This window comes from Candoia aspera, chromosome 3 (assembly GCF_035149785.1).
Source record: "Candoia aspera isolate rCanAsp1 chromosome 3, rCanAsp1.hap2, whole genome shotgun sequence".
NCBI classification, from domain to species: Eukaryota; Metazoa; Chordata; class Lepidosauria; order Squamata; family Boidae; genus Candoia; species Candoia aspera.
Genome location: NC_086155.1, coordinates 142697717 through 142721658, shown reverse-complemented (window position 1 = coordinate 142721658; position 23942 = coordinate 142697717). Strand labels below are relative to the sequence as shown.

The following is a 23942-nucleotide window of genomic DNA, read 5'->3' as shown; positions in this document are numbered from 1 at the left end:
TTTTTTTTTTTACTATTGTGTTCCAAATGCATGTGTTTAAAGGTAATCATGTGTTTGGAATCCTTTGGGGGAAAACAGTGGGTGGTGAAAAGGATGATACAAGGGTTTTTTTTAGTCTGCGTCTTTTTTTTTTCTTTATTCAATTTTCTAAAGTCTGGTGCCTTCCAGAAGTGCTAGGGTTATGAGTTAGTTTCAGCCTTATCAGCCAGCAGTTGGGCTTCCCAGGAACATTTACAGAGGGCAGGGGGTCCAAAAAGTCAAGATGTCAGCTGCCACCATGTAATAAAGCCCCGATTGTTTTTCCATGCATTGTGGCTTTGATGTCATAGTCATGGCCACCATCTTTCTTTTCTGCCCCACAGATGGCCCTCTGCATAGGCATCTGCAAGGGAAGGGCAAGAGTCAAATGACAAAAACAAGTGTGTCCTATCATGATAGAAGCTCTGCTCCTTTGTACACTTGCCATGACACCATACTCATCTACAAAAGAGACAAATCTTATGTCATGACTGCACAACACTTGTTTCATCATTTTTATGAAATTGTTGGATTCTGCAGATACCTTTGCATAACTTACTGGGAATTCTAACAGTAGTAGTTCCCAAGCATCTGGAGGTCAGCAGAATGAGGAAGGTTAGACTGTTTCTCTAAAGAAGATCATATACCTGACTTATTTCAATCATGACCCAATCTTAGAGCTGCGCTCCCTACAATAATGTAAGTAGTTGCTGCTAGGCATGGTATTATTACTGATTATTTATAATGCTAGCTGAAATCTTTGTGCACTATGCTAAAATGCAACTTAAAATTCAGTTTTCAAATATTCACCCAAAGGGAAAGGGCTTCCCACCACCACTAAGTGATACATCAGTGATGACAGAAGGCATTTCTGAAATGAAAGCTATCCTCCATAAACTAAATACAGAATTGCAAGTTATTTTCCATGCTTCAGGGAAACTGTTCAAGTGTGTATGCATTACCCTTGTTCTATTACATTAATTATCATTATAGAAGATTCTAGAAGTTTTGGAGGATTTGACAGTGGTGAGAAATATGACCAGTGAAGGCTGCACTCTGTGTTTATTTTGTCCTGTGCCAACATGTTTTTTTCCTTTGCATCCAATTAAAAAAATAGCATCCTGTCTCTTCCCAACAGAAGGGAACACACTGCTCCTGTATAGGTTTCTATTAAATAATGATAGTTATTAAACTCTCTTTCATGTTCAGCAATCAGCAGATGTAAGCTTAAGTGCTCCTGACATACTCACTAAATGTAATTAAACAAATCAGTGTTTTTAAAGAAACATAGGCATGGAACATATTTTAATACTAACCTCTAACTAATCATAACATAAACAGCAATAATCACATGTGGCATGCTCGTCTTTTTTACTACAGAATAAAACTTTCAAAATGCCTTAGAACAAATGTATTTATTTTATAATGATGTGGATAAATCCCTAAATTAGCATTGTTGGTCCTGTCATGAAAGTTTTTGAGCACTTGAGTTCTACAGTGAAAAGGAAGCATACTTGGTATGATGTTTTTACTTCAGCTATGATTAGTAGAGGTGCTGAATTTGTAACTTTAATACATTTTCTGAAAAATAAGCTTTTTAACATGAATTTAGTTATAATTAGTTTAAAATATGAATATGTTAGTGAAAAGTATTGGATGTTTTACCACTTCATTCGTTTTCATATTTTTGCTACTATCATGGGACTTGACTTCGTTTTTTCTTGGCGATTCAAACTGAGACTGAGCTTAAGTTAGTTACTTCATACCAGATTTAGTCTCATAGCAGAACTGAGCCTAAATTAAGATAACGTCTGCATGTTCAGGTGTTCTTGCATATGTAGGATGCTAATAGGAAATGTAGTTCAGATCATGAACTTCTTCTTGCACAATTTAGGATCAGACTAAAGAGATTAGGGAAGACCCACAGATCAGCTAGATATGAGCTCACTAATATTCCTAAGGAATATGCAGTGGAGGTGAAGAATAGATTTAAGGGACTGGACTTAGTAGATAGGGTCCCGGAAGAACTATGGACAGAAGTTCGCAACATTGTTCAGGAGGCGGCAACAAAATACATCCCAAAGAAAGAGAAAACCAAGAAGGCAAAATGGCTGTCTGCTGAGACACTAGAAGTAGCCCAAGAAAGAAGGAAAGCAAAAGGCAACAGTGATAGGGGGAGATATGCCCAATTAAATGCAAAATTCCAGAGGTTAGCCAGAAGAGACAAGGAATTATTTTTAAACAAGCAATGTGCGGAAGTGGAAGAAGACAATAGAATAGGAAGGACAAGAGACCTCTTCCAGAAAATTAGAGACATCGGAGGTAAATTCCAGGCAAGAATGGGCATGTTCAAAAACAAAGATGGCAAGGACCTAACAGAAGAAGAAGAGATCAAGAAAAGGTGGCAAGAATATACGGAAGACCTGTATAGGAAGGATAACAATATCGGGGATAGCTTTGACGGTGTGGTCAGTGAGCTAGAGCCAGACATCCTGAAGAGTGAGGTTGAATGGGCCTTAAGAAGCATTGCTAACAACAAGGCAGTAGGAGACGATGGCATCCCAGCTGAACTGTTCAAAATCTTGCAAGATGATGCTGTCAAGGTAATGCATGCTATATGCCAGCAAATCTGGAAAACCCAAGAATGGCCATCAGATTGGAAAAAATCAACTTATATCCCCATACCAAAAAAGGGAAACACTAAAGAATGTTCAAACTATCAAACAGTGGCACTCATTTCACATGCCAGTAAGGTAATGCTTAAGATCCTGCAAGGTAGACTTCAGCAATTCATGGAGCGAGAATTGCCAGATGTACAAGCTGGGTTTAGAAAAGGCAGAGGAACTAGGGACCAAATTGCCAATATCCGCTGGATAATGGGAAAAGCCAGGGAGTTTCAGAAAAACATCTATTTCTGTTCTATTGACTATTCTAAAGCCTTTGACTGTGTGGACCATAACAAATCGTAGCAAGTTCTTAGTGGTATGGGGATACCAAGTCATCTTGTATGCCTCCTGAAGAATCTGTATAACGACCAAATAGCAACAGTAAGAACAGACCACGGAACAACGGACTGGTTTAAGATTGGGAAAGGGGTACGGCTGGGCTGTATACTCCCACCCTATCTATTCAACTTTACGCAGAACACATCATGTGACCTGCTGGGCTCGAGGAATCCAAGGCTGGGGTTAAAATTGCTGGAAGAAACTTTAACAATCTCAGATATGCAGATGATACCACTTTGATGGCTGAAAGTGAAGAGGAACTGAGAAGCCTTGTGATGAAGGTGAAAGAAGAAAGTGCAAAAGCTGGCTTGCAGCTAAACCTCAAAAAAACCAAGATTATGGCAACCAGCTTGATTGATAACTGGCAAATAGAGGGAGAAAATGTAGAAGCAGTGAAAGACTTTGTATTTCTAGGTGCAAAGATTACTGCGGATGCTGACTGCAGTCAGGGAATCAGAAGATGTTTAATCCTTGGGAGAAGAGCAATGACCAATCTCGATAAAATAGTTAAGAGCAGAGACATCACACTGACAACAAAGGTCTGCATAGTTAAAGCAATGGTATTCCCAGTAGTAACATATGGCTGTGAGAGCTGGACCATAAGGAAGGCTGAGAGAAGGAAGATAGATGCTTTGGAACTGTGGTGTTGGAGGAAAATTCTGAGAGTGCCTTGGACTGCAAGAAGATCAAACCAGTCCATACTCCAGGAAATCAAGCCAGACTGCTCACTTGAGGGAATGATATTAAAGGCAAAACTGAAATACTTTGGCCACATAATGAGAAGACAGGACAGCCTGGAGAAGATGCTGATGCTAGGGAGAGTGGAAGGCAAAAGGAAGAGGGGCTGACCAAGGGCAAGATGGATGGATGATATTCTAGGGGTGACAGACTCGTCCCTGGGGGAGCTGGGGGTGTTGACGACCGACAGGAAGCTCTGGTGTGGGCTGGTCCATGAAGTCACGAAGAGTCTGAAGCGACTGAACGAATAAACAACAATAGGAAATGAGAAAATATAAATGTATTTATGGACAGTTTTCACTATATTGCAAGGATAGCAAGGATTATAGATGAATAAGAATGAATCAGATAGTAAATGAGGAGGAAGAGGAGGAGGAGGAATAATAATAATAATAATAATAATTCTGTATAGTTGTTGCTTTCCTCTATTGGCTCAACCTGGCCTGCATCTGACAGCTAGAGGGGAAAACTCTGACATCTCTCCTGATTTCATTCCTGAGCTCTGTCTCTTCATTGCTGCTTGGCATAGTGTTTGGATTTTCAATTCTTTGACCCTGATCTCCTTCTTTGATTTTGTGTTTGATTTTTTTCATTAATGATTTTATTTGAGATTTCCTGTTTTCATTCTGGGCTGACTCTAGATGATGATGAATTGACTTTGGGTTCTCTTGAAAGACATTGAGACCTAAGCAGAAAATAAATTGGCCAAAACACATATAACAACTTAGTATGTGTGTGTTTGTGTGTGTGTGTGTGTGTATTCCAAAGTTCTGGTAAAAAGCCATGAAGCTTGGTATTGCTTCCTAACTTAATCTCTGAAAGGTTTTGCATTTTAAAGTATTGTAATCCCATCTCTCCAAAACCATACACAAAGAGTTCCTCAAATTCCCACCCCACCCACATTTCCTGTCTCCAAAAATCCACAAGGGCCTCCTTAAGTAACAATAGGGTTTGCTGCAGTTGGTTAAACAAAGTTAAATCAGCATAGTCCAGAAGCAAACTGCAAATGTATCGGAGCAGAAAACAAAACATGTGTATAGGCAAGGGAATTTTTGTATTATTTTTTTCATGCTTTCAGTTTTTCTTTGTGATTCTCCAGTGCAATAACAACAACAACAAAACCTATACACAACTTCTCTTCTTCATTGTACAAACATTATCTCAACTATATTAGGAAGAAAGGTTGAGACTAGAGATTTCAGAGATTTGTAGTTTTTGTTGTTTAGAAATGATGTGGTTTCTCACCTGTAATTTGAAGTGATGTAGTCCAGAAAGAGACTACCCACCTCTAATAGAACAAGGCCATGGAGAAAATTACCGGCAACAACTGCAACGTATGTGCTAAGGTTAACAAACAGGACAAAGTACTTTAATTCAATTTGCAGTGAAAATGAGGATATCGCCAGCCAAAATGGGAAAAGGAAAACATAGAGAGGGACTTCTTGAAATGAGAAACTGCAACAGAAGATTCCTAAAGCAGATTTTCCCATCTGTGTAATCCCAATAATCTTTGACCCTTTGCTTTACTAGCTAGAGACTACGGAAATTGTACTTCATCAGTTTAAAGCTTATTTTAAAAACTAGGATCCAGGTTGCCAGAGTGCCAAAAGGTGTGATATTTCCAAGTCTCTCATCTCTTTTCTTGCCCTTCTGCTGTATGATTACCATCTGATCAGTCAATCAATGGATGGGAAAGGATGAAGGCTGAGTAGAGGATGGTAAAAAGTTGCACTTCTAGTTCCATAATGGTTGCAGAAGGTGGTGATTCAGGAACAGAGTAGGAGCAGGAAGGAGATCTGACTGCTTAGCCATGAGGGTTTCCTGCTAGGAGCTTTCCCTGACTCTAAATCAAGCACAGTGTAATGCACTACAGTAATTTATTTCTTGGAAGACTTTTCCAGAGGCATTTGGAGAGTATCATGATATAACTTTAGATAGAGAGGTTACAATATAATTGTACTTCTAACTGCTGTGAAGAATATTGGAAGCCATTGCTTTGTATCTTTTTTCTTTCCTTTCTATTTTTCTTTATTTTTTTCTTTTCTTATACTTTTTGCTTTCCAATTTCTTTATTTTTCGTCTTTATATTAGTTTGTATTAGTTTTTAATCTTTTTTAAACGTTTTAATAAAAATTACATTAAAAAACCAAATCTTATATGATTTGATAAGCTTTTGGCCATTATAAAAAAACAAAACAAAACAGGATGCCCTCACCAGGGGTTGTCTTGGGTGCTTGGCATCACATTGCTTACCCCTGCTGTGAAATGGCTTTATTTTTATGTTTTATTTTGTTTTGTTTTAGTATGTTTGATATCTTACACTACATGCGCAGACATGGGTGTTATGAGTAGAGTCGCTGGGAGTTGGGTGGCATATATATTTAATAAATTATAATTAAGATGACCATCATCACCATCACCACCATCACCATCTCATGCTTGGTTCATCTGCTTTCAGCTACTGATCTTCCTCCTCATCTCTTGGGTCTCACCTTCTAGGATGATCTGATACTGCCTCTTTTTTACCATTGAAATGTTTGGAAGTAGTTTATTAATTATGGGATTTAGCTCATGTTTGATTTTTCTGTGGCCATGTAATCTCATGTTTTCAAGCAAAATAGGATCCTACTTTGCCCAGCCTTCATGTTAAGCATCATTCATAGTAAGCATTGATTGTCAGTGTCCTCTCCCCTCCCATACCTCATTTTTACTTTAGAATTCTCCTTGTCTTTTAGCATTCAAAAGAAATATATATGTTCTCAATATTTTCAAATGCTCTTTTACAGTTTGATCCAATTGCTTGGAGGCCATCAAAGGAGAATCTGTTACTAAACACAGCCTTAGTAATAAAAAAACAAAAATACATTTTGCTGAAAAACATAATCCTTCTCTTTTCTTTCTTTATAATATTCATTATTATTCTCTCATTTATCTTTTTCTCTTCTCTGAGAGTGAGAAGAAAGATAGGTTGTTACCTTTAGACAATTTCAGTGTCTACAGTCAGCCTATCCCTTACCTATTCCTTTCTTACAAAAAAAAATAGCAACCTCTAAATCCCATCCACATGCCACTACCATAAAAAATAAACAATTATGTTATGTTTTCTCCACTCCCACTACCTGCTTTAGAGGGGATGGTGGCAGTGGTGATAAAATTGGGCCATATGTTACAGGCATAATACTAGGCTGTCTGAGGTCCACTAGTGATGGAGGACGGATGCTTTAACGGGCGGGCAGAGTCTTTCTGTGGACTTTAAATTGACCCTCCCAAGAACTGCTCCTGTTTATTGAGGCATAAGCAAGCTCTGCCTACATGCTTACTGCAGAGAGAAAGCCTATATATTGTTACTCTATTTCCTCTTGGAAACGACAGACCTGAGTCTCATATACCATATGGATTCTTTACCTCATACTAGCAAATACAAAAGCAGCCTTTAAATAGATCAAATTACCTTTGCATTGACATGCCTGTGTGTACATAGAATCTGGTCTTATCTCAGTACTGAGGGGAAGACAAGGCAGTATATCTAGGATTTTCCACCTATATGTATCATTAAATGAAGCTTCTTGTCAAACAGGGGAGAACCCTTAATCCTTAAGAAATGTAGCTTTTGGCATGGCACATGTTTACTGGCCAAACTAAAGGCCCCCGTATCATGATGTAGCTTTATGCACTGTGAAGTCTTCAATTGTTTTAGTGTTTCTCAAGAGTATAGCTGAGTTGTATTTAAGGGTGAGAAGAAAGAAAGGATTAGAAAAGGGAAAGGGGGAGCTCAGGCATATATTGCACAGAAAAGAATCCAATTTTTCAAACCATAGCCCAAATTACACAGAAGGCTCTTGGACTGAAATAGCTTCTATTGAGTTTATAATGTACCAATTTGATTTGTGCCCAGATTTGATTTTTTTTTTTTTAAACATTTAATTTGCACTTCAATAAATATGGTGACCGTTTTGCCAGGTATTCTTAGGAGTAAACAGATGCTATCCTATACTCTTGGTTTCAAACATAATTCTCTTTAAAAAAAAAAAAGTACATCAAGCCAAGAGAAAAATACGCTCAATGCAATGACCAGTATTTATATATTCTGTATATATAAAGTTGCTACTTTCAGCCTGGTTTAATGAAGAATTCTGTGTTTTGCTTCTAAATGCTGTCTAGTGGGATTTGCACCAGGCTAGTTTATTTTTTGTCTTTGTCATGCAGAATTCAATATTTACACTGTTTACTTTTTATAATCTTGCCAAGAGGATGTTAATTCTGCATCTAACTGTTCAGCTGTATGTTTTTATGGGTTTTTATGGTTGTTACTTTCCATAACCGTTGTCAAAAGCAACGTTGCATTCGATCTGATAAAATAAATGCCATTCAGTAATTTTTAACATTATGAAATTTTTAAAGTTTTTGAAGTTAAGATGAATATTAATAATTTTAGCCTTTACCTTGATAAAAGGTGATAATTAATCACACCAACTCACATATTAGATTTTGTGCCATTATCTGTTTTTCCACTCCCTTCTTTGAATTAAAGTCCCAACCTCAAAATGTGTCATTCTCTCTCATTTAATTTACAGACCCAAGTTACAAAAGGCTTTGGATCAAACTGTAAATTATCTAGGTACTCTCAAGGCAGTCCATAGAATCCAGGAATTCTTAATGGCATAGATTCTGTATGGATATATGTCTGTTTGTAAAATTTAAAGGGGAGGGGACCTCATCTGAAAAATTTAATCTGTCAACTGGCAGCCTCATAGAGGTTATAGCATTGGAATACCTGAGCAGGCTTCATGTCCCAGGGCTGGTTAGTCAAAATGTGGCTGGTTGTGTTACCCAACAGTAAGCATTTTAGAAGTATGGTGAAACATGATCATTTTGTTGACATATGGTTTGCATTTCTGACATATGTGCATAAAAACAAAAATCATAAACATTTGTCATCTTAAACTGTTTTCCAGTAGACGAATGAAGGTAAATGGCAAATGAAAAGGTCCTGAGGTACTTTTGTGTAAGAAGCAATGCTAAGTTCTCTGGCTTTCTTACCTTAAAGCTATATTGTAAATAATTTATGCATTATTGCATTCTACCTTTTGGTACTTTATTGCATTTATTTGTTAGATTTATATCCTGCCTTTCCTCCAGGAACTCAAGGTGGCATGCATATCACTGTCTTGTGAATTCTTTTCTACCAGACAGCTACCCTGCTGGGTAGGTTGGACTGAGAGATAATTACCCAGTGAACTTCAATGGCTGAGACTAGACTTGAACCATTGTCTCCCTGATTCTAGTCTAATACTGAACTCATTGCACTACACTGACCTCCATATTGTTCATGTTCTGCTCATGAGAGGCACAGCATTTTTATATTACAAGGATGAGTAGGGGAAATCTTGCATTTATGAAAACCAAGAGGACCATGTACTAGAGACATATTAGTCCATCCTTTGTTCAAAAATGGTCGTAGGGCTGATCTAAAAATATAAAATATTGGGTATGGATATATGTGAGTTCCTTTAAAAATAAAAGGGATCTTAAATGCTTTCATCCCTACAGTGAGATGTTTTATCCACTGTTCTGTCTCTTGGACTCCAGTTCAAGTGAGTTGAAAGGCAAGAGTATCTGAACTGAAGGAGTGCTGAAGGCCAGTCCCCATGTGCTGTTTTCACTATTTAGGAAAGATACGCATTTGGGCCATGTCAAAAGCATGCTCCCAAACTGCTCTTTAGCTGACGTGCAGAGCAGTTTTCCAATTTAGAAATAGGAAGGATTAAGTTTCAGCATCAGTGTCTGAGTAGAGGAGAAAGATCAAAAGGTCATGACAGCACAAAGCCCTACCCTTTTGTGCACACACATATATACCGCTGTCTTGCCTTTCTGACTCCCCCCATCAACAGCCCCGTGCAGCCATGCCCATCACATGAAAATTTCTTTAATAAACGCATGTAGGTGATTCAGGTAAGAAGCTGTGGCTCAGGCCACTTGAAAAAGACCTTCCCAATTCAAATACTCCCCACCATTTCTGTCTCTGTTCCTATATCTTTCCTTGACACACACAAATTAAGGTGGCACTGCTTGACCCACTCAAAGAGGTGAAGTAGTTCAGTTTCATATGCAAACTTTTAGGGAGCTATGTTCCATAAAGAGGCAGGAAAAAAAGAGGCAATCCTGAACCACAAATGTACTCATCCATCTTCTTGAGCCCTTACTGTGTATTCCTCAAAGGCTTTGCTTTTAATTAGTTTTAATAGCTGTTTTCAGTCAATTATAATATTTATGTTCCTGACTTGCTTTCAGGTTCTCCTGCCCTGCCCAGTAGTATGGTATACTTTGGAAGTTCTCAGGATGAGGAAGAAGAGGAGGAAGATGATGAAGAAACTGAGGACGCAAAAGTGACCACAAATAATGCTTCATCTTCATGCCAGTCTACTCCTAGGAAAGGGAAAACACAGAAGCAAGTTCCTAATGGACATGGTATATCCTTGAATATTGAGTTGGGGTGGAGGATATTGGTGATGAGACAGACAACCAAGACAAAATTGGAGTTCTCACTTCTGCACAGCACCTCATATTTGTGAGACATGTAACAAATGTTAGGCCAACTGGAAATTATAGGAGTTGATATCCAGCATACATGAAGGGAAACCAGTTGGGGAGTCTGTCCTAAAAGGGTGACCATTTTGACTCAGAACAAACATTAATCCTTTTTAAAACCTGATTTAAGTAATGTAATTTCATGATGTGTTGATCTGTTCTATCTGCTTCAGAACCACATTTTAAGGCTTCATTCATTCATTCATTCATTCATTCATTCATTCATTCATTCATTTTCTATTGCTGCCCATCTCAGACAAGTGATTCTGGGCAGCAGACAATCATACAAGCTGTTAAAACCAAGTACAAACACGATAATTTATATATGCATATGTATATCTATCCATCTCAGCTGAAAAAAAAACCATAGAAGTCAATATAACCAGGAAATGGGGCCCTTAACAAACCTGGGGCCCCAGGGCCAGGTACATAACCAGGTCTTCAAGACCTTATGAAAGGCCAACAGGGTCAGGCCCATCCTAATCTCTGGAGGGAGAATGTTCCAGAGGACAGGGGCTATGGCAGAGAAAGCATGCCTCCTAGTCCCCGCCAGCCAACATTCTTTGGCTGACAGGACCTGTAGCATGCCCAACCTGCTGCACCAAATTGGATGAGTAGAAACAACTGGAAGAAGATGGTCCCTCAGGTAACCCAGTCCCAAGCCATGAAGGGCTTTAAAGATGACAACCAGCATCTTGAATTGCACCCAGAAACATACTGGCAACCAATGTAGCTCACCCCGTAGTGGTGTTACATGTGTTGAATATCTGACACCATTTACTACCCGTGCAGCTGCATTCTGCACCAGTTGAAGCTTCTGAATTCTCTTCAAGGACAGCCCCATGTACTACTATCAGCAAAGCCTCACAGTCCAGGAATGGGCGCAACTGGCACACCACCCAAAGGTGTGCAAAGGCCCTTCTAGCCACTGCTATCACCTGCTTTTCTAGAAGGAGCTGTGAGTCCAAGAGAACCCCCAGATTGTGCACCAGGTCTGTCTGGGGCAGTGCTATCCCATCCAGAACCAAAAGTAGAAAAACCTTGCCACCAGAAGGCCCAAATACCCAAAGCCACTCAGGCTTGCTTGGGTTAAGTCAAAGCCCATGGCACCCCATCTAGGCCCCTACAGCCTCCAAGCTCTGGGACAAGACATCCACAGCATCACTAAGTCGGCCCATGGTAGAGATATAAAGCTGGGTATCATCAGCCTATTGATGATACCTCACCCCAAACCATCAGATTACCTCACCCAGTGGCCTCATGTAGATGTTTCTTATGGGATCTCTCTTTTCTGTTGAAAATAAAATCAAAGCAAAAAATCAGTATTGACATGCATTCTGCAAACAGCATTATATTCGCTGCGGGTTAAACCGCTGAGCTGCTGAGCTTGCTGATCAGAAGGTCGGCAGTTCGAATCCGCGTGATGGGGTGAGCTCCCGTTGCTAGTCCCAGCTCCTGCCAACCTAGCAGTTCGAAAACATGCAAATGTGAGTAGATTAATAGGTACCGCTTCGGCGGGAGGTAACGGCATTCCATGTAGTCATGCCGGCCACATGACCACGGAACTGTCTATGGACAAACGCTGGCTCTTCGGCTTTGAAAAGGAGATGAGCACCGCCCCCTAGAGTCGGACACGACTGGACTTAATGTCAAGGGAAACCTTTACCTTTACCTACCTAATTGCCAAGTTAATATATCAACACTGACACTAACACAGTTTGCTCATTTTTTTAGGATCACATCCATTATTTCTTTGCAAATCAGCAGAGCTGCCTTAGTCACAGTGCATTTTCTTCACGTGACCTTCATGTCATATCCAGATAAAATGATCAATGCCTTGTCGGTAGAGCTTGAAAAATGTATTTGGCATTGAGTAGCTGGAAGTCCTAAACTGTAACAGCCAGAATGAAATAATACCTGGGCCACTATCCCCCACAGAAGTCATACATATTCTATTGACATTGGCAGCACCTTTGCAGTAAATCAGTTCTGTGTTCTTTCTCTAGGACTCAATGATGAATTCTCCTGCCTTCGCACCCTGCCTTACTTTTCAGTGTCCTGACTAGGGGATGCCTAGTCAGCTTCCCTCAGCAGAAGGAAATGTTTCTTTTCACAACTCATTTCTGTGAGGAGAAAGAGACAATCCATATGGAGCTGTTTCCTGGCTTGCTTAGTTTCTTAAGCCAAGTTTCCCTGATTCACGTAGTTAAAGTAGGAAATGCTAGTTTCATTTCTCCCAGTTCTGTTCTGCAAGAGATTTTCTTTCCAGAGAATTACTAAGAACCACCACATTTTTCATACATCCAAATGCTTCCCTCCTCTAGTTATTGGAAGCTTATCAGGAGATAAGTATCCCGTTAAATTTTTCTATTGCATTTTTGTTAATTTGAAGGAAGAAAACAGTTACCTTCTGTAGCCTATTGTTTTGTTCTGTTCTTTTTTTCCTCTGATGGAAGAGTGGATTGCAGTGGAGATTGTGACTCTGAGTTTAGGCTAAGAAATTACATAAAATCCATTGTAGTGGTCGGCTAGTTAAAATAAAAAAGATGGAAATATGTGACCACTTAATTATTAGAATAAGGTATAGAACAATGGAAAGTGTTTGCAAGAAAGAAGGCAAAGTTGATTCAGATTGCAAAAAGGATAGGGGCCAAATGCAGACTGTAATAAATTCTGTGGTTTAACTGCTGTCTGAAATAATGCTATGGTTACCATATAAATGATGAGACTGATTTATTTTTTAAATAATATTAATGGCTCACAGCAATTAACTAGCTTTATTAGATAATGAGCTTAAATAATGACTTCACGGGCAGTTACTTCATTTGTTTTAAATTTTGGGAGTTCGGAAGTAAAGGACAAAGTGACTCTGAGCTGGTCAGTAATTTTTTTGCCTCATTTTTGAATATTCAGAAAACATGATAATATCTTTTGCATTTAATTATTTAAACCGCTTCAACTTCCTGCCCAATTGTGGTTTCGATCTGTCATTTTTCAGAAGCTGCTGCTGCTATTCCTAATTTTGTTGCTTGTCACTGCATCATGTTGAGGGAGCATTAATTGGCAGGCATTTCTAGCTTGGCATCATCATGAGTATACTTTGTAGCCACTGGAATTGGAATGTCAATCATAGCTCTGTTCTGATAAGGATGACTGGAATGTTTGTGTTTAGCTTAATATTTTGGCACATCTTCCCTTTGTTGTTGGTAAAGTTTTACATTTTCTCACAAATGAGTGCCCGTATCCAAAGGGTCTGGGATGGAACCACTGAAACCAATTCCATACCATTGGGTTTTTTTCCCACTGTTTTGTTACTCTGATGTCCTTTTTTCTAGGCTGATTTTATGCTAATACTTACCCTTGTTTGACACAGGTTGAAAGTGCTTATAATCATAGGTATGATTATTGCCTTGCCTAAAGATCTTCCCTGGGACATAGATTGAACTGATGGAAATGATTATCTGTTTCTAACACTGCATGGGCTATTTTGATGAACTAATGTGATTTATTTATATCAAGGTAGACATTAATTGCAGCTAATAGTGATGTCATTTGCTACTTGAACGAGAATTAATTTCTGTCACTGTTATTTATTTATCTATTTATCTATTAAATTTATCTCCTCCCATCGGGGGACTCTGTTACCTTTTTTCTCCTTATGTTTCTTGTTTTTTCCTGTTTCCCTGTCCAGTCTTCAATGGATCCAGCAAATCAGTGAAAGAGAGGGAACCTGTTCAGAAACACAAAGTCAAAGAGACAGTGCCAGCAAAGGAACGAAATAGTGAACACAGGTCTGAGAGTCGAAAAGACCAGGCTGCTGCTAATCACCATTCTTCAACAAACACGGGCTTCTCCACAAAAGGGCTCACTGCTAACAACCACCACACCCTTCATCAATCGGCTCAGGATTTAAGGAAACAGGTATTGTGTGATACACCAGTGGGGGCCAAGTGGTATCAGTTTATCTTAAGAACTGTTTGTTTTACTCCTAGGAAAGATTGACTGGGTTTGAGAAGTGCACTATGAAATAGTTAAGGTGACTTTCTTTGAGCAGATGAGGGAGAGAAACCTTGTGTTTGATAGCTGACTCTAAGGCATTATGACCTTCTGTTGCATAAGGGTTCTACTTAATATAAACATGTGCAGTCCACTTATTTTCATTACAATTATATCATATTATTCACATATGGTTTGCGTTTTTGACATGGGTGAATACAAATCAAAGCTTTAAACCAAAGCAATGTTTCTTACTCCCCCTTCTGATAGGACTTACTAAAATAAATGGCCATTGAAAAGGTCTTGAGGAGGTGCTTTTGTGCAAGAAGTCCTACCTGAAAGCTGTATTCTGCATAAATTATGCATTGTTGCATTCTAACTTTTGATGTATTATTTAATTTATTTGTTAGTATTCTACCCTGCCTTTCTGCCAGGAACTCACAATGGTATTCCTAGCATTCTCTCCTTCAGTTATTCCCCACAATAACAAACCTGGGGGGTACAGTAAGTTGAGAGATAATGATTGGTCAAAGCCAACTCAGGGTGTTTCAGCAGCCAAAAGTGGACTCAAACTTCCATCTCCTCAAAGCTAAGCTAGTTAGTATGTTAATCACTAATATTGGTAAGGTTTAAAAGAATCTGAATTTGGGGAAGACAGGTCAGCCATGACAAACATATCATCCCCAGCTGATAGAAAAAAAGGATTGAAGTGCTACAGTGAATAAATGCATAACAGCAACTGATAATTAATACAGGCTTTGTCCTTTTATTTCAAATATATTGAGATGGATCAGGAGAAAACTGCCATCTCTGTGCTGGTTTCATGTCAGCTGTTAACACAGAGAGTTAGATAGAGGGGCCCATCTCTCTAGATATCCTTCCCTGCCTTTTGTTTCTTCTGTAATGACTGCTTTTTCTCTCTCTGTCATAAGGGTTCTTAGGTATAGAGTCAGCAATCTCTGATACCTCCATGAACTAACAGCCTAAAGCAAGGCTTTGTTCGGCTGATGTTTGTTCAGCTGGAAAAGGCTTGGAAATATCTGCGTGCTTTTGACTCTTTGCCAGTTGGCACCCCTTGAGGTAACTTCCCCATCTGTATTTAGCAATTAGGCCAGGATTCCCAAGCCGTCTTTTGCCAGTTAGTATCTTTTCTGCTTAGCTCTTTGTAAACGTAAATCAAAACTGACAGTCACAAGGCTCAAACCCAGGAGCAAGAAAGCCTGATTTTAGGCTGGTTCAGATGATCTCTCCTAACTATATTATGGTGCTAGGAATGAGTGCCAGGGCCAAATGTTTCTGTCTCACCTTTTCTAACTGTCCCTCATGCCTTTGGCTGATGCTTGATTCTTAGCTTGGATTGAACATCTGGAGTTCCCTCTTATGTCAAAACCAAGGAATTGTAGCTTTGTGTCAGTCAAACCTGGATTAGATTTGTTTGATAAGCAATTATTTTGTTAACTGCTTTAAAGAGCCATTAAGCGGGAATTGTTTAGTTTGAGTGTCATGGGAAACCTGAATACTAGGCAGGAATGAAGCCATGAGGACAGAGGGAGGGCAAAGAGGAGTCCTTGGCCTTCATGTCCATTCCTGGTTTATGAAACCCAGCATAATCATTCCAACTTAGCCCTAATGTTCACAGCCTTGCACTTTTGTTGCTGTGCTTGTCTAAGTCAGTGGAGCAAATGTAACAATGAAAGTTTTCTGCAGATCCATGGTGAAATAGGGTCTTTAAGCATTAACTATAGGAATGGCTGAGATTTCTTATATACCCTGTTGTGAACATATTTCCTTGATGAACTAGGACAAGAGATGTGATAACACGGAGAGGGGTTTTCGCACCATTTAAACAACTGCAGTAGGGCCAGAAGAAAGTTCAGACAGACTACTGGAGAGAGAAAAAATGTGACCCCCCCCCCAATATTTATATTTTTTCCTGCTGTAGATAACTTGTCAAAGCCATTTTGTAAGACTGATAATGGTTTTTATCCTCATCATATAATTTGAAATGTATGAAAGATCCATTTTTGGATAATACTTAAAAGTATCTGCAGATTTTATAAGATCTTTTTTCCCAAGACAGAATGTGTAGGAAGGGAATAAACAGATAAACCAGAGGATGAAGTTGTGTGCAATACAGTGGTGAGGCTTTTGAGAACTGAGTGTGAAAAACTTTTCATGGCTGATATGGAGTCATTCTTAACTATTGAGGGATCTTTAACATTTTTTAATGAATTTTGAATGAATGAAGATCATTTTGCATTCATTCATTTCTTTCCCATATAGGGACACCAACAACTGTTAAGCATATACTGTAAAATTAGAATATATTATAGTATTACTACCTTAAAAGGATGAATTCTTCCTTAGCTGTCATATTAATTCTAGATGTAACCTCTGTATTTATATGAGTCCCTGGATAAGTTCACATTAGAACTCCTATAATGAAAAGGCTATTTTTCTCAGTACAAGTGGGTATGTGTATAAAGATATATAATGTTAGCATTAGTTCTTAGCATTGTATTTAGGACTGTGTGATAAATGTCAACATACAAGTTTTGTCCCCAAAGAGAATTTTCTCTCTCTCAGCTCTGGGCTCCCAAACCTTTTTTGATCTTCTGTTACATCTTTTATGTTTGGTGGATGTACATGTTTCTTTCTCCTCTTCTGGTGTAAGTTTCCTCTGCTGCTTACATGCTTTCTCTTCCTTGATCCCTGATGGGTCGAGAGGTTGGGAAGTCTAAGGCATTGATGCCCTCTATTGGTTATACTAACAGTGGTCAAAATGTTGCTCCAAGACTGTGTTGACATCGTGCACTTACTTTTTTTCAAACCAGTTAATAATGTCAGTTTCATTTTTAAAAAAAATCTAGTTAGGAGAACACATTTGTGTCTATTTTTTTTTAAATGATTGAGTAAGAGCTGTGTGAAGATAAAATATGTCTCTGAATCTGAGTGTGATTGGGGGAAAATAGAAAAGACAGTTACATATTTGTGAATGTGTGGTGATTCTTAACCAAGTAGCTTGTGCAGTGTAACAAGTGATGAAATCTAATGATTGATCACGGTTACTTTTTACAATTCAATTAACTTCTTTCTTATGTGCTCAGTGTAAGCACTGCCTCGGAATGGAACTCTGACTCTAGACCCTCTGTGGTGATCCTGCGCAGCGGGCAGTGCAGCCATTTTATTAGACTGGCTCACAAAAGTTGTGTGTTTTTGATTAATGGGGGGAGACATGTCAACAGTAGAAAGGTAAGAAACTGCCTATCACAATTACTTCTGCTTCCTTTGTTATTGGTTCCTCAGCAGGCTCTTTTAAGGTAATTATAAGCAAAAGACAGAATTTGTGAACAGAATAACATCTGGAACATACTTACCATAATTGGATAGTCTTTTTTTTCTTTCTTTCTGGATTGAATATCTTTGTTCAGCCTAATATAGTGAAGCGGTCTACTATGGATTTGTGTATTGTATTTGAAAGAGACCCTGTTGCTCTTTCTGTTGATGTAATGTACAAAAGCATCTTTTTGGAGAGAGAGTTTCAGGCCGGTCATTTTGGACCTGAAAAAGTAAACGTTTAATTCGATATTTAGCTATCTAGTGTCATCTTTGAGTTGAGGAACATTCTGCTTAGAAACAAATTAGGGAATTAGATATGTATGTATGGTATGTACAGCCTTAGAAGATAGTAAATAGTGTATTTAGAAAGTACTGTATATGCACTCATGCAGTTTCCTAGCTGGCTCAGAAGGATCTAGCTGGAGGTATTATTTAGGTACTTTTTATGTACCAAATTAGTTATGGTACGTTGCAGTTTCTAAAATTTCCCCTACATTACTGTGCATTTTTATCTTGGCAGTTTTATTATAGATTACATTTTCCCAACAATTTAAGGAGCTTGCATGGAGAGGAGCTATCATAAGGAAGGGCTTTTTTTTCTCCCAGGGGTTGGAAACCACAGCCATTTTTAAACATGGTTATGGCTTGAGTTCATAAAATACTTCTAAAGAAAGGTTTTTGTTTGTTTGTTCATAGGAACCAATTCTGTCTCTCAGATTTCTGCTAAAATAATCAGTTTCCTGGGCAATCTGCACTCAACTGTTCCCTGCATTTGGCTTAGGCTTTTAGTTTTATGCTTCGTTTTATTTCTTCACAGTTGTCTTCTCTCTTCCCCCCAGTCATATGTGCTCCTCTTTTCATTTTGCTTCTCAGAAGCTTATCTCCAATTTGCTACTTGGTCTTTCTACTTCCATCTCTGACTAATGTTGCTCTAGTGCACTTAGATGTAGCCATTTATTCTCCATGTTTCTTTTCAGACTCTCCCTTCACAAGCCAAATGTACTTCACCTTGGCTGCTATTTAATTCCCTATTGTCCCTTTTTCCCAGAATTGTTTTTTTTTATGTCTTCCCACTCTATTTACTGTTGTGTAATGATTGCCTATTCTAAAACAGTATCAGACTCACAGGCAAGATTCAAGGATATCTGATTTATTAAAGAACAGTAAGCAGGATCACAAAGAAAGCTGAGAATGATGAAAGCGCGCCAAATTCAAACTAAAAACCCTCGGTGCAAATGAAATCCCTCCCCCCGTAGAATCTTCTCAAGTTCACAATCCCAGGTGCTCCTAACGGTTTCTGATGGTCTGCGGGAAAAGGCCTTGAACAGATAACATAACCCAAACACATTCCATTGTAAGGAATTCAGATACAGAGCTTGGTACAAAGTTTCACAGCAGCTCCCTCCCAAACAGAAACGCGCATCAGCGCCATGGCATGTGAAACATTACGATGTATAAACTACATTGAAACAGTGAACATGACATGTTGTAACTCTGTTGTACATAAATGTTCTTCACAAAAGCTTAGCCATCTGAACCTGTTAAATGTTTTGTCAGTATTTATTAAAGGTTTTGTGTGTGAGAGTAAGCTTCTTCAAAAGATTTTTATGGAACAATCAGCCTGTCCCATTCACAGAATTTTATAGAGGCTCAATATGGCATTGTGATCCATTTGTAATGTTTTTACTCTCTTATTAAAGAGAATGGAAGGCAATACTGAAATACAGTTCATTAGTGTCAACCACTGGTACTCTTACCCATTTAAAAAGAAAATTTCTTAAGAAACAATAGATCAAAGGAACCCCTTCAAATGTCTGAAAAGGCGATGTAGGGAAATTCTGGGTTTTTCCAGCTGGGTTTCCAGAGTAGGAAAAAATAGGGACTTATTTTATCATAATTTTATTAGAAAATTAGAAATGAGGCTGCAACTTTCCCTTTCCCAATGATGCTCTTTAAAAAGAATTTTAAACATATATCTCAGAAAAATAAGATGCTAAATTGGTGATAAGGAGCACTTACTTCAAAATATGAGGAAAATTATGTATGGCATCCATTAAATAGGAGAACAGGAGAGGCAGTAGTGTTCACTCAACTATGTTGCATCATTGTGTAAGCAGAAGCTGCAGTGGCAGAAAAATAGCATTATTCCTCTTGAATAGTCACAGGGAATTTTGTTTTCAGAAGTAGAGGTCCTCTGCCTGGCTGCATCCTGAATTATCTCCCTTCCCCACTCCTACAGCCTATTTGGGAGACAGAAGAGAACAATAGGAAATCTTGTTGCATGAGCAAAAATGTATTTCTGGAGAGATCTGGGAAAAGTCTACAACAATTATATTTCACTAGGATTTTTAAATTTGTGCTTTTTACTTACTAAATTCTGAGGAATGCAAACACTAGCTTTATAAGGCTATTACTCGGGAGTCAGATGGAGGTGTTCAGTGAGAAAAAAAATTGGCATTGGATATGTTTGTACATTCAAGAAAGTATATTTTTGAAGGAGTTCAGTAAATTATGAACATCTTTCATTCTGCCTTCACTTTTAATCCTAATTAATATATCTAATCTACTTAAGTCTTCTGTGTCTTATTGTACAGGTAGTCCTCAACTTACGCCAACAATTGGGACTGGAATTTCCATTGCTAATTGTTGTGGTTGTAAAGCACAACTGCATCACTTAGCAATGGCAATCCCTGCAGTCCTGGTTGCCTTTGTTAACTGAATCCCATAGTCATTAGGCGAGGCAAATTCCTGATGGCTTCCCACAACCAAAGTCCAATGGGGAAGCTGGCAGGAAGTTGCAAGTCCCAGACTGGCAGGCAGGTAAGTGGCTGCTTCCAGGTGGGGGAAGGAGTGAGGGGGTGTGTGGGAGGGTATGCAGGGGTGCACGAGAGGTACGGTGCAGGTCGGGGAGGGCACACGGGTGCGGCACAGGTCAGGAAGGGTATGCAAGAGATGCCATGCAGGTTGGGGAGATGCACAGGGGTGCGACGCAAGTTGGGAATGGTGCACGGGTGCGAAGTGGCCGGCACAGCATAAGCTCAGAGGGGCTGGAGAGGATGCGTGGGTGGGGGAGACTTACCCCAGTGACTTGCAGCCTTCCCTGCTGGCTTCCCCATTAACTTTCTGAGGAAGCCTGCAGGGAAGATTGCAAATGGCGATCACGTGATTGTGGGGTGCTTGGCAACTGGTCATGTGAATGGGTGCCAAGCCGCCAGGTCACAATCACGTGACAGCAGGGACACTGCAACGGCTGTAACTTCGGGGATCAGTCATAAGTCCCTTCGTTCAGCACCGTCATAACTTTGAACAGTCACTGAATGAATGGTCATAAGTCAAGGACTACCTGTATGTGTTTAATATAGCCACTTACTTGTACCAGACAGAATCTGAGGTGGTTCTTTTCTGAAAGTGTGTTATGGAAAGTTACGGTTCAAACCATAAGGAGACTGTGGCCCCAGCACATGTGGTATAAGGGGTCTGTTTGTTCCATATCAGAATACAATAAAGCTTAGAGAGTAGAAAATGCAGATGGGATTATACACTGGCCACCAAATCAAGGGATTGAGAATGGCAGAGCAGCATTTCATATGTCTATACCAACTTTCTGGTGAAAGGAGTCAGTTTTAATTTTAAAATCTTTTCTGGCTTTCCTCTCTCTTTTATATACTTTCACTTATGTATCTGATATATGCATATGATTTAACAAGCATTTGAAACAAGAACACTTTATTCCTTATTGCTGATACTATCTAGGAATATCCTGGGATTGTCTTATGTGCAGGTTCTCATCATCTGAAAGCAAAATTGTTTGCACTTGAGTGTTCGTTGTATTTGTGTTGTATCAAATTTATATAGAGTTGGAAGAGATGAAAGAAATCATCTAGTCCAGTGCCCTGCTTAGTGCAGGATCTGCTAATCTTCTCATTTATATCATACTATGTAAAACAGCATACTCTTTTTTTCCTTTTTGTAACTTCATATATGTACAAAATTGTAGTTTTCTACACTAACTTTGCTTTGCAATATTTAATGCTGAGGGAGCTCTAGGATGCAGGTAGAGCTCAGACGCTTCTGTCATACAGGGGAAAATAATTTCATAGAACTTTAAATACCTTTGTCCAAGAGTTTTGTTTTTTTGAGCAGCCAAAATAAAAAACATTTTCTTTGTGATTGAAGCAAAGATGCCTCTTATTGCCAAGTACTTTGCTTGCTTGCATTGTTCCAGCGAAAAATAAGCAAGATGTAGGATTAGACTTGTAATTCAGCCTTTGGTTACCATGCAGGAGGGGGAAATTTGACAGACTGCACAACAGCTGCCTCCACATCTATGCAATGTTATGAATAGGAAGGACAGTTTTTGGAGGAGATTGGTTCAGTTTTATAGTCTCTTGCGCCTTCATTTTTAATACTTTCACACTTAGCCTAATATGCTGTTGATCAAACTGTCACTTTTAGGAAGGTACTACCACCCAAAGCTTATTGCACCATCCTGCTTTCCCCCCCACCCCCCTAATAGCTTCAACAGCCTCTTAACGTTTGCAAGGCTTCAATAGTATAATTTTGCAATATTAAACCACCTCAAATCCTGCTTCTTCCCATCCTCAATTCTATTAATTTTTAGCATTAAACATTAATCAGCTATATGTGGGTTTTTTTTTTAAAGTAACAACCATAATTAACAACGTTATTAAGAAGTAGAAAGAGATGGAAATTCTTTGCCTTCTCCCACAGCTGCAAATCACTTAGGGACAAATAATGCAAATGGCAATATTTGTTTGTTTCTTTTTTCTCTTGGAATAATTATTCTAGAATTATTCTAGGACCTTAGCAAAGCTAGATACTGACCAAATACTGGACAGAGACAGGTAAATACTGTGAAAAAATTAACAAAAATTAATTACAACTGATTCCCTGTGACCTCACTGGAATTTGTGGCTAAGTATTTTAAGACCAGTTTCACGGGGAATTAATTGCTATGCTAAATTATACCTCATTAATAAAAGTAAAACTGCTTTGATATCAGACTTGTTGAGCAACATAAAATAACAACAATTGCACATATAACTATTGATCAAGTGTTCATTATATAATTTAAACATGTACCTCCTGAGATCATTATAGAAGCTGGATCATTCAGAGCCAGACTAATCTCTTGGGTGCATATTACATATTATTTCCTTGTAATACTGTGTCCTTGTAATGAATGCTTACTATTATATGATTGGTTTTAAATTGTGATGGAGGATGGATGTGAGATATTTTCTTTTAAAGTTGGCATTAGCTTGCTGGTTCTTAATTTCTAGTCAGACAATCAGACCTATTCATCTCATAGGTGACAGATGGTAGATACTGTACATTAATATTAGAAAACAAGTATTGACTGGGAGGAGATAAGATGCATCCTGTGATGGTTGCATTTATGTATGTGATCTTGGGCAAATCCAGAATACTGTAAACCTAGATTACTGTAGATCATTTCCAGGCTTGAAAATTTTATTTATTTATTTATTTTATTTTAAACAAATTTATAAGGCTGCCCAACTCACACATGGTGACTCCAGGTAGCTTACAGAATTAAAAACCATAAAAACACAGTAGACACCCCCCGGTGGCAGCAAACACATTCATATCAGCCACTTGATTGGCTCTGAAGCAGCCTGGGGTCCCCAGGCCCGTTGACAGATCCATGTCTTCAGGGCCTTCCAGAAAAGGAGCAAGGAGGGAGCCAATTTTATATCTGTTCCAAAGGGAGGGAGCCACTATGGAGAAGGCCCTTTTCCTTGGTCCTGCTAGATGTACCTCCGTAACTGAAGGGACCTGCAACACACCCTGCCCCCCTGCCCTGGTGGACCAGGTGGATGTAACTGGGGAAAGGTGGTCCTGCAAATAACCTGGCCCCAAGCCACATAGAGCTTTAAAGGTGATAACCAGCACTTTGAATTGGACCCAGAGGCAAATCAGCAACCAATGCAGCTCCTGCAAAAGAGGTGACACGTGCAAGTCTAGGCTTGTGCAAAACTATGCGGGCTGCTGCATTTTAAACCAGTTGAAGCTTCTGGATACTTTTCAAGGGCAGCCCCATGTAGAATGCATTACAGTAGTCCAAACGGGAGGTGACTAGAGCATGGGTGACTGTGAGAAGAGCCTGTTGGTCCAGGAATGGGCGTAGCTGGTGCACAACACGCAGTTGTGCAAAGGCTCTCCTGGCCATGACTGCCACCTGCTCTTTGAGCAGGAGTTGTGAGTCCAGGAGAACCC

The 23942-nt window shown here is 39.1% G+C and overlaps 1 protein-coding gene across 1 annotated transcript in view; it reads left to right on the top strand.

Annotated features, from left to right (window-relative positions):
• JARID2 (jumonji and AT-rich interaction domain containing 2) overlaps positions 1 to 23942 on the top strand; it is a 265514-nt gene that overhangs the window by 203191 nt on the left and 38381 nt on the right. The window contains exons 5-6 of the mRNA XM_063298933.1: positions 10053 to 10229; positions 14041 to 14270. Coding sequence (XP_063155003.1) covers positions 10053 to 10229; positions 14041 to 14270 — 407 coding nt within the window. The remainder of the gene's footprint in view (positions 1 to 10052; positions 10230 to 14040; positions 14271 to 23942) is intronic.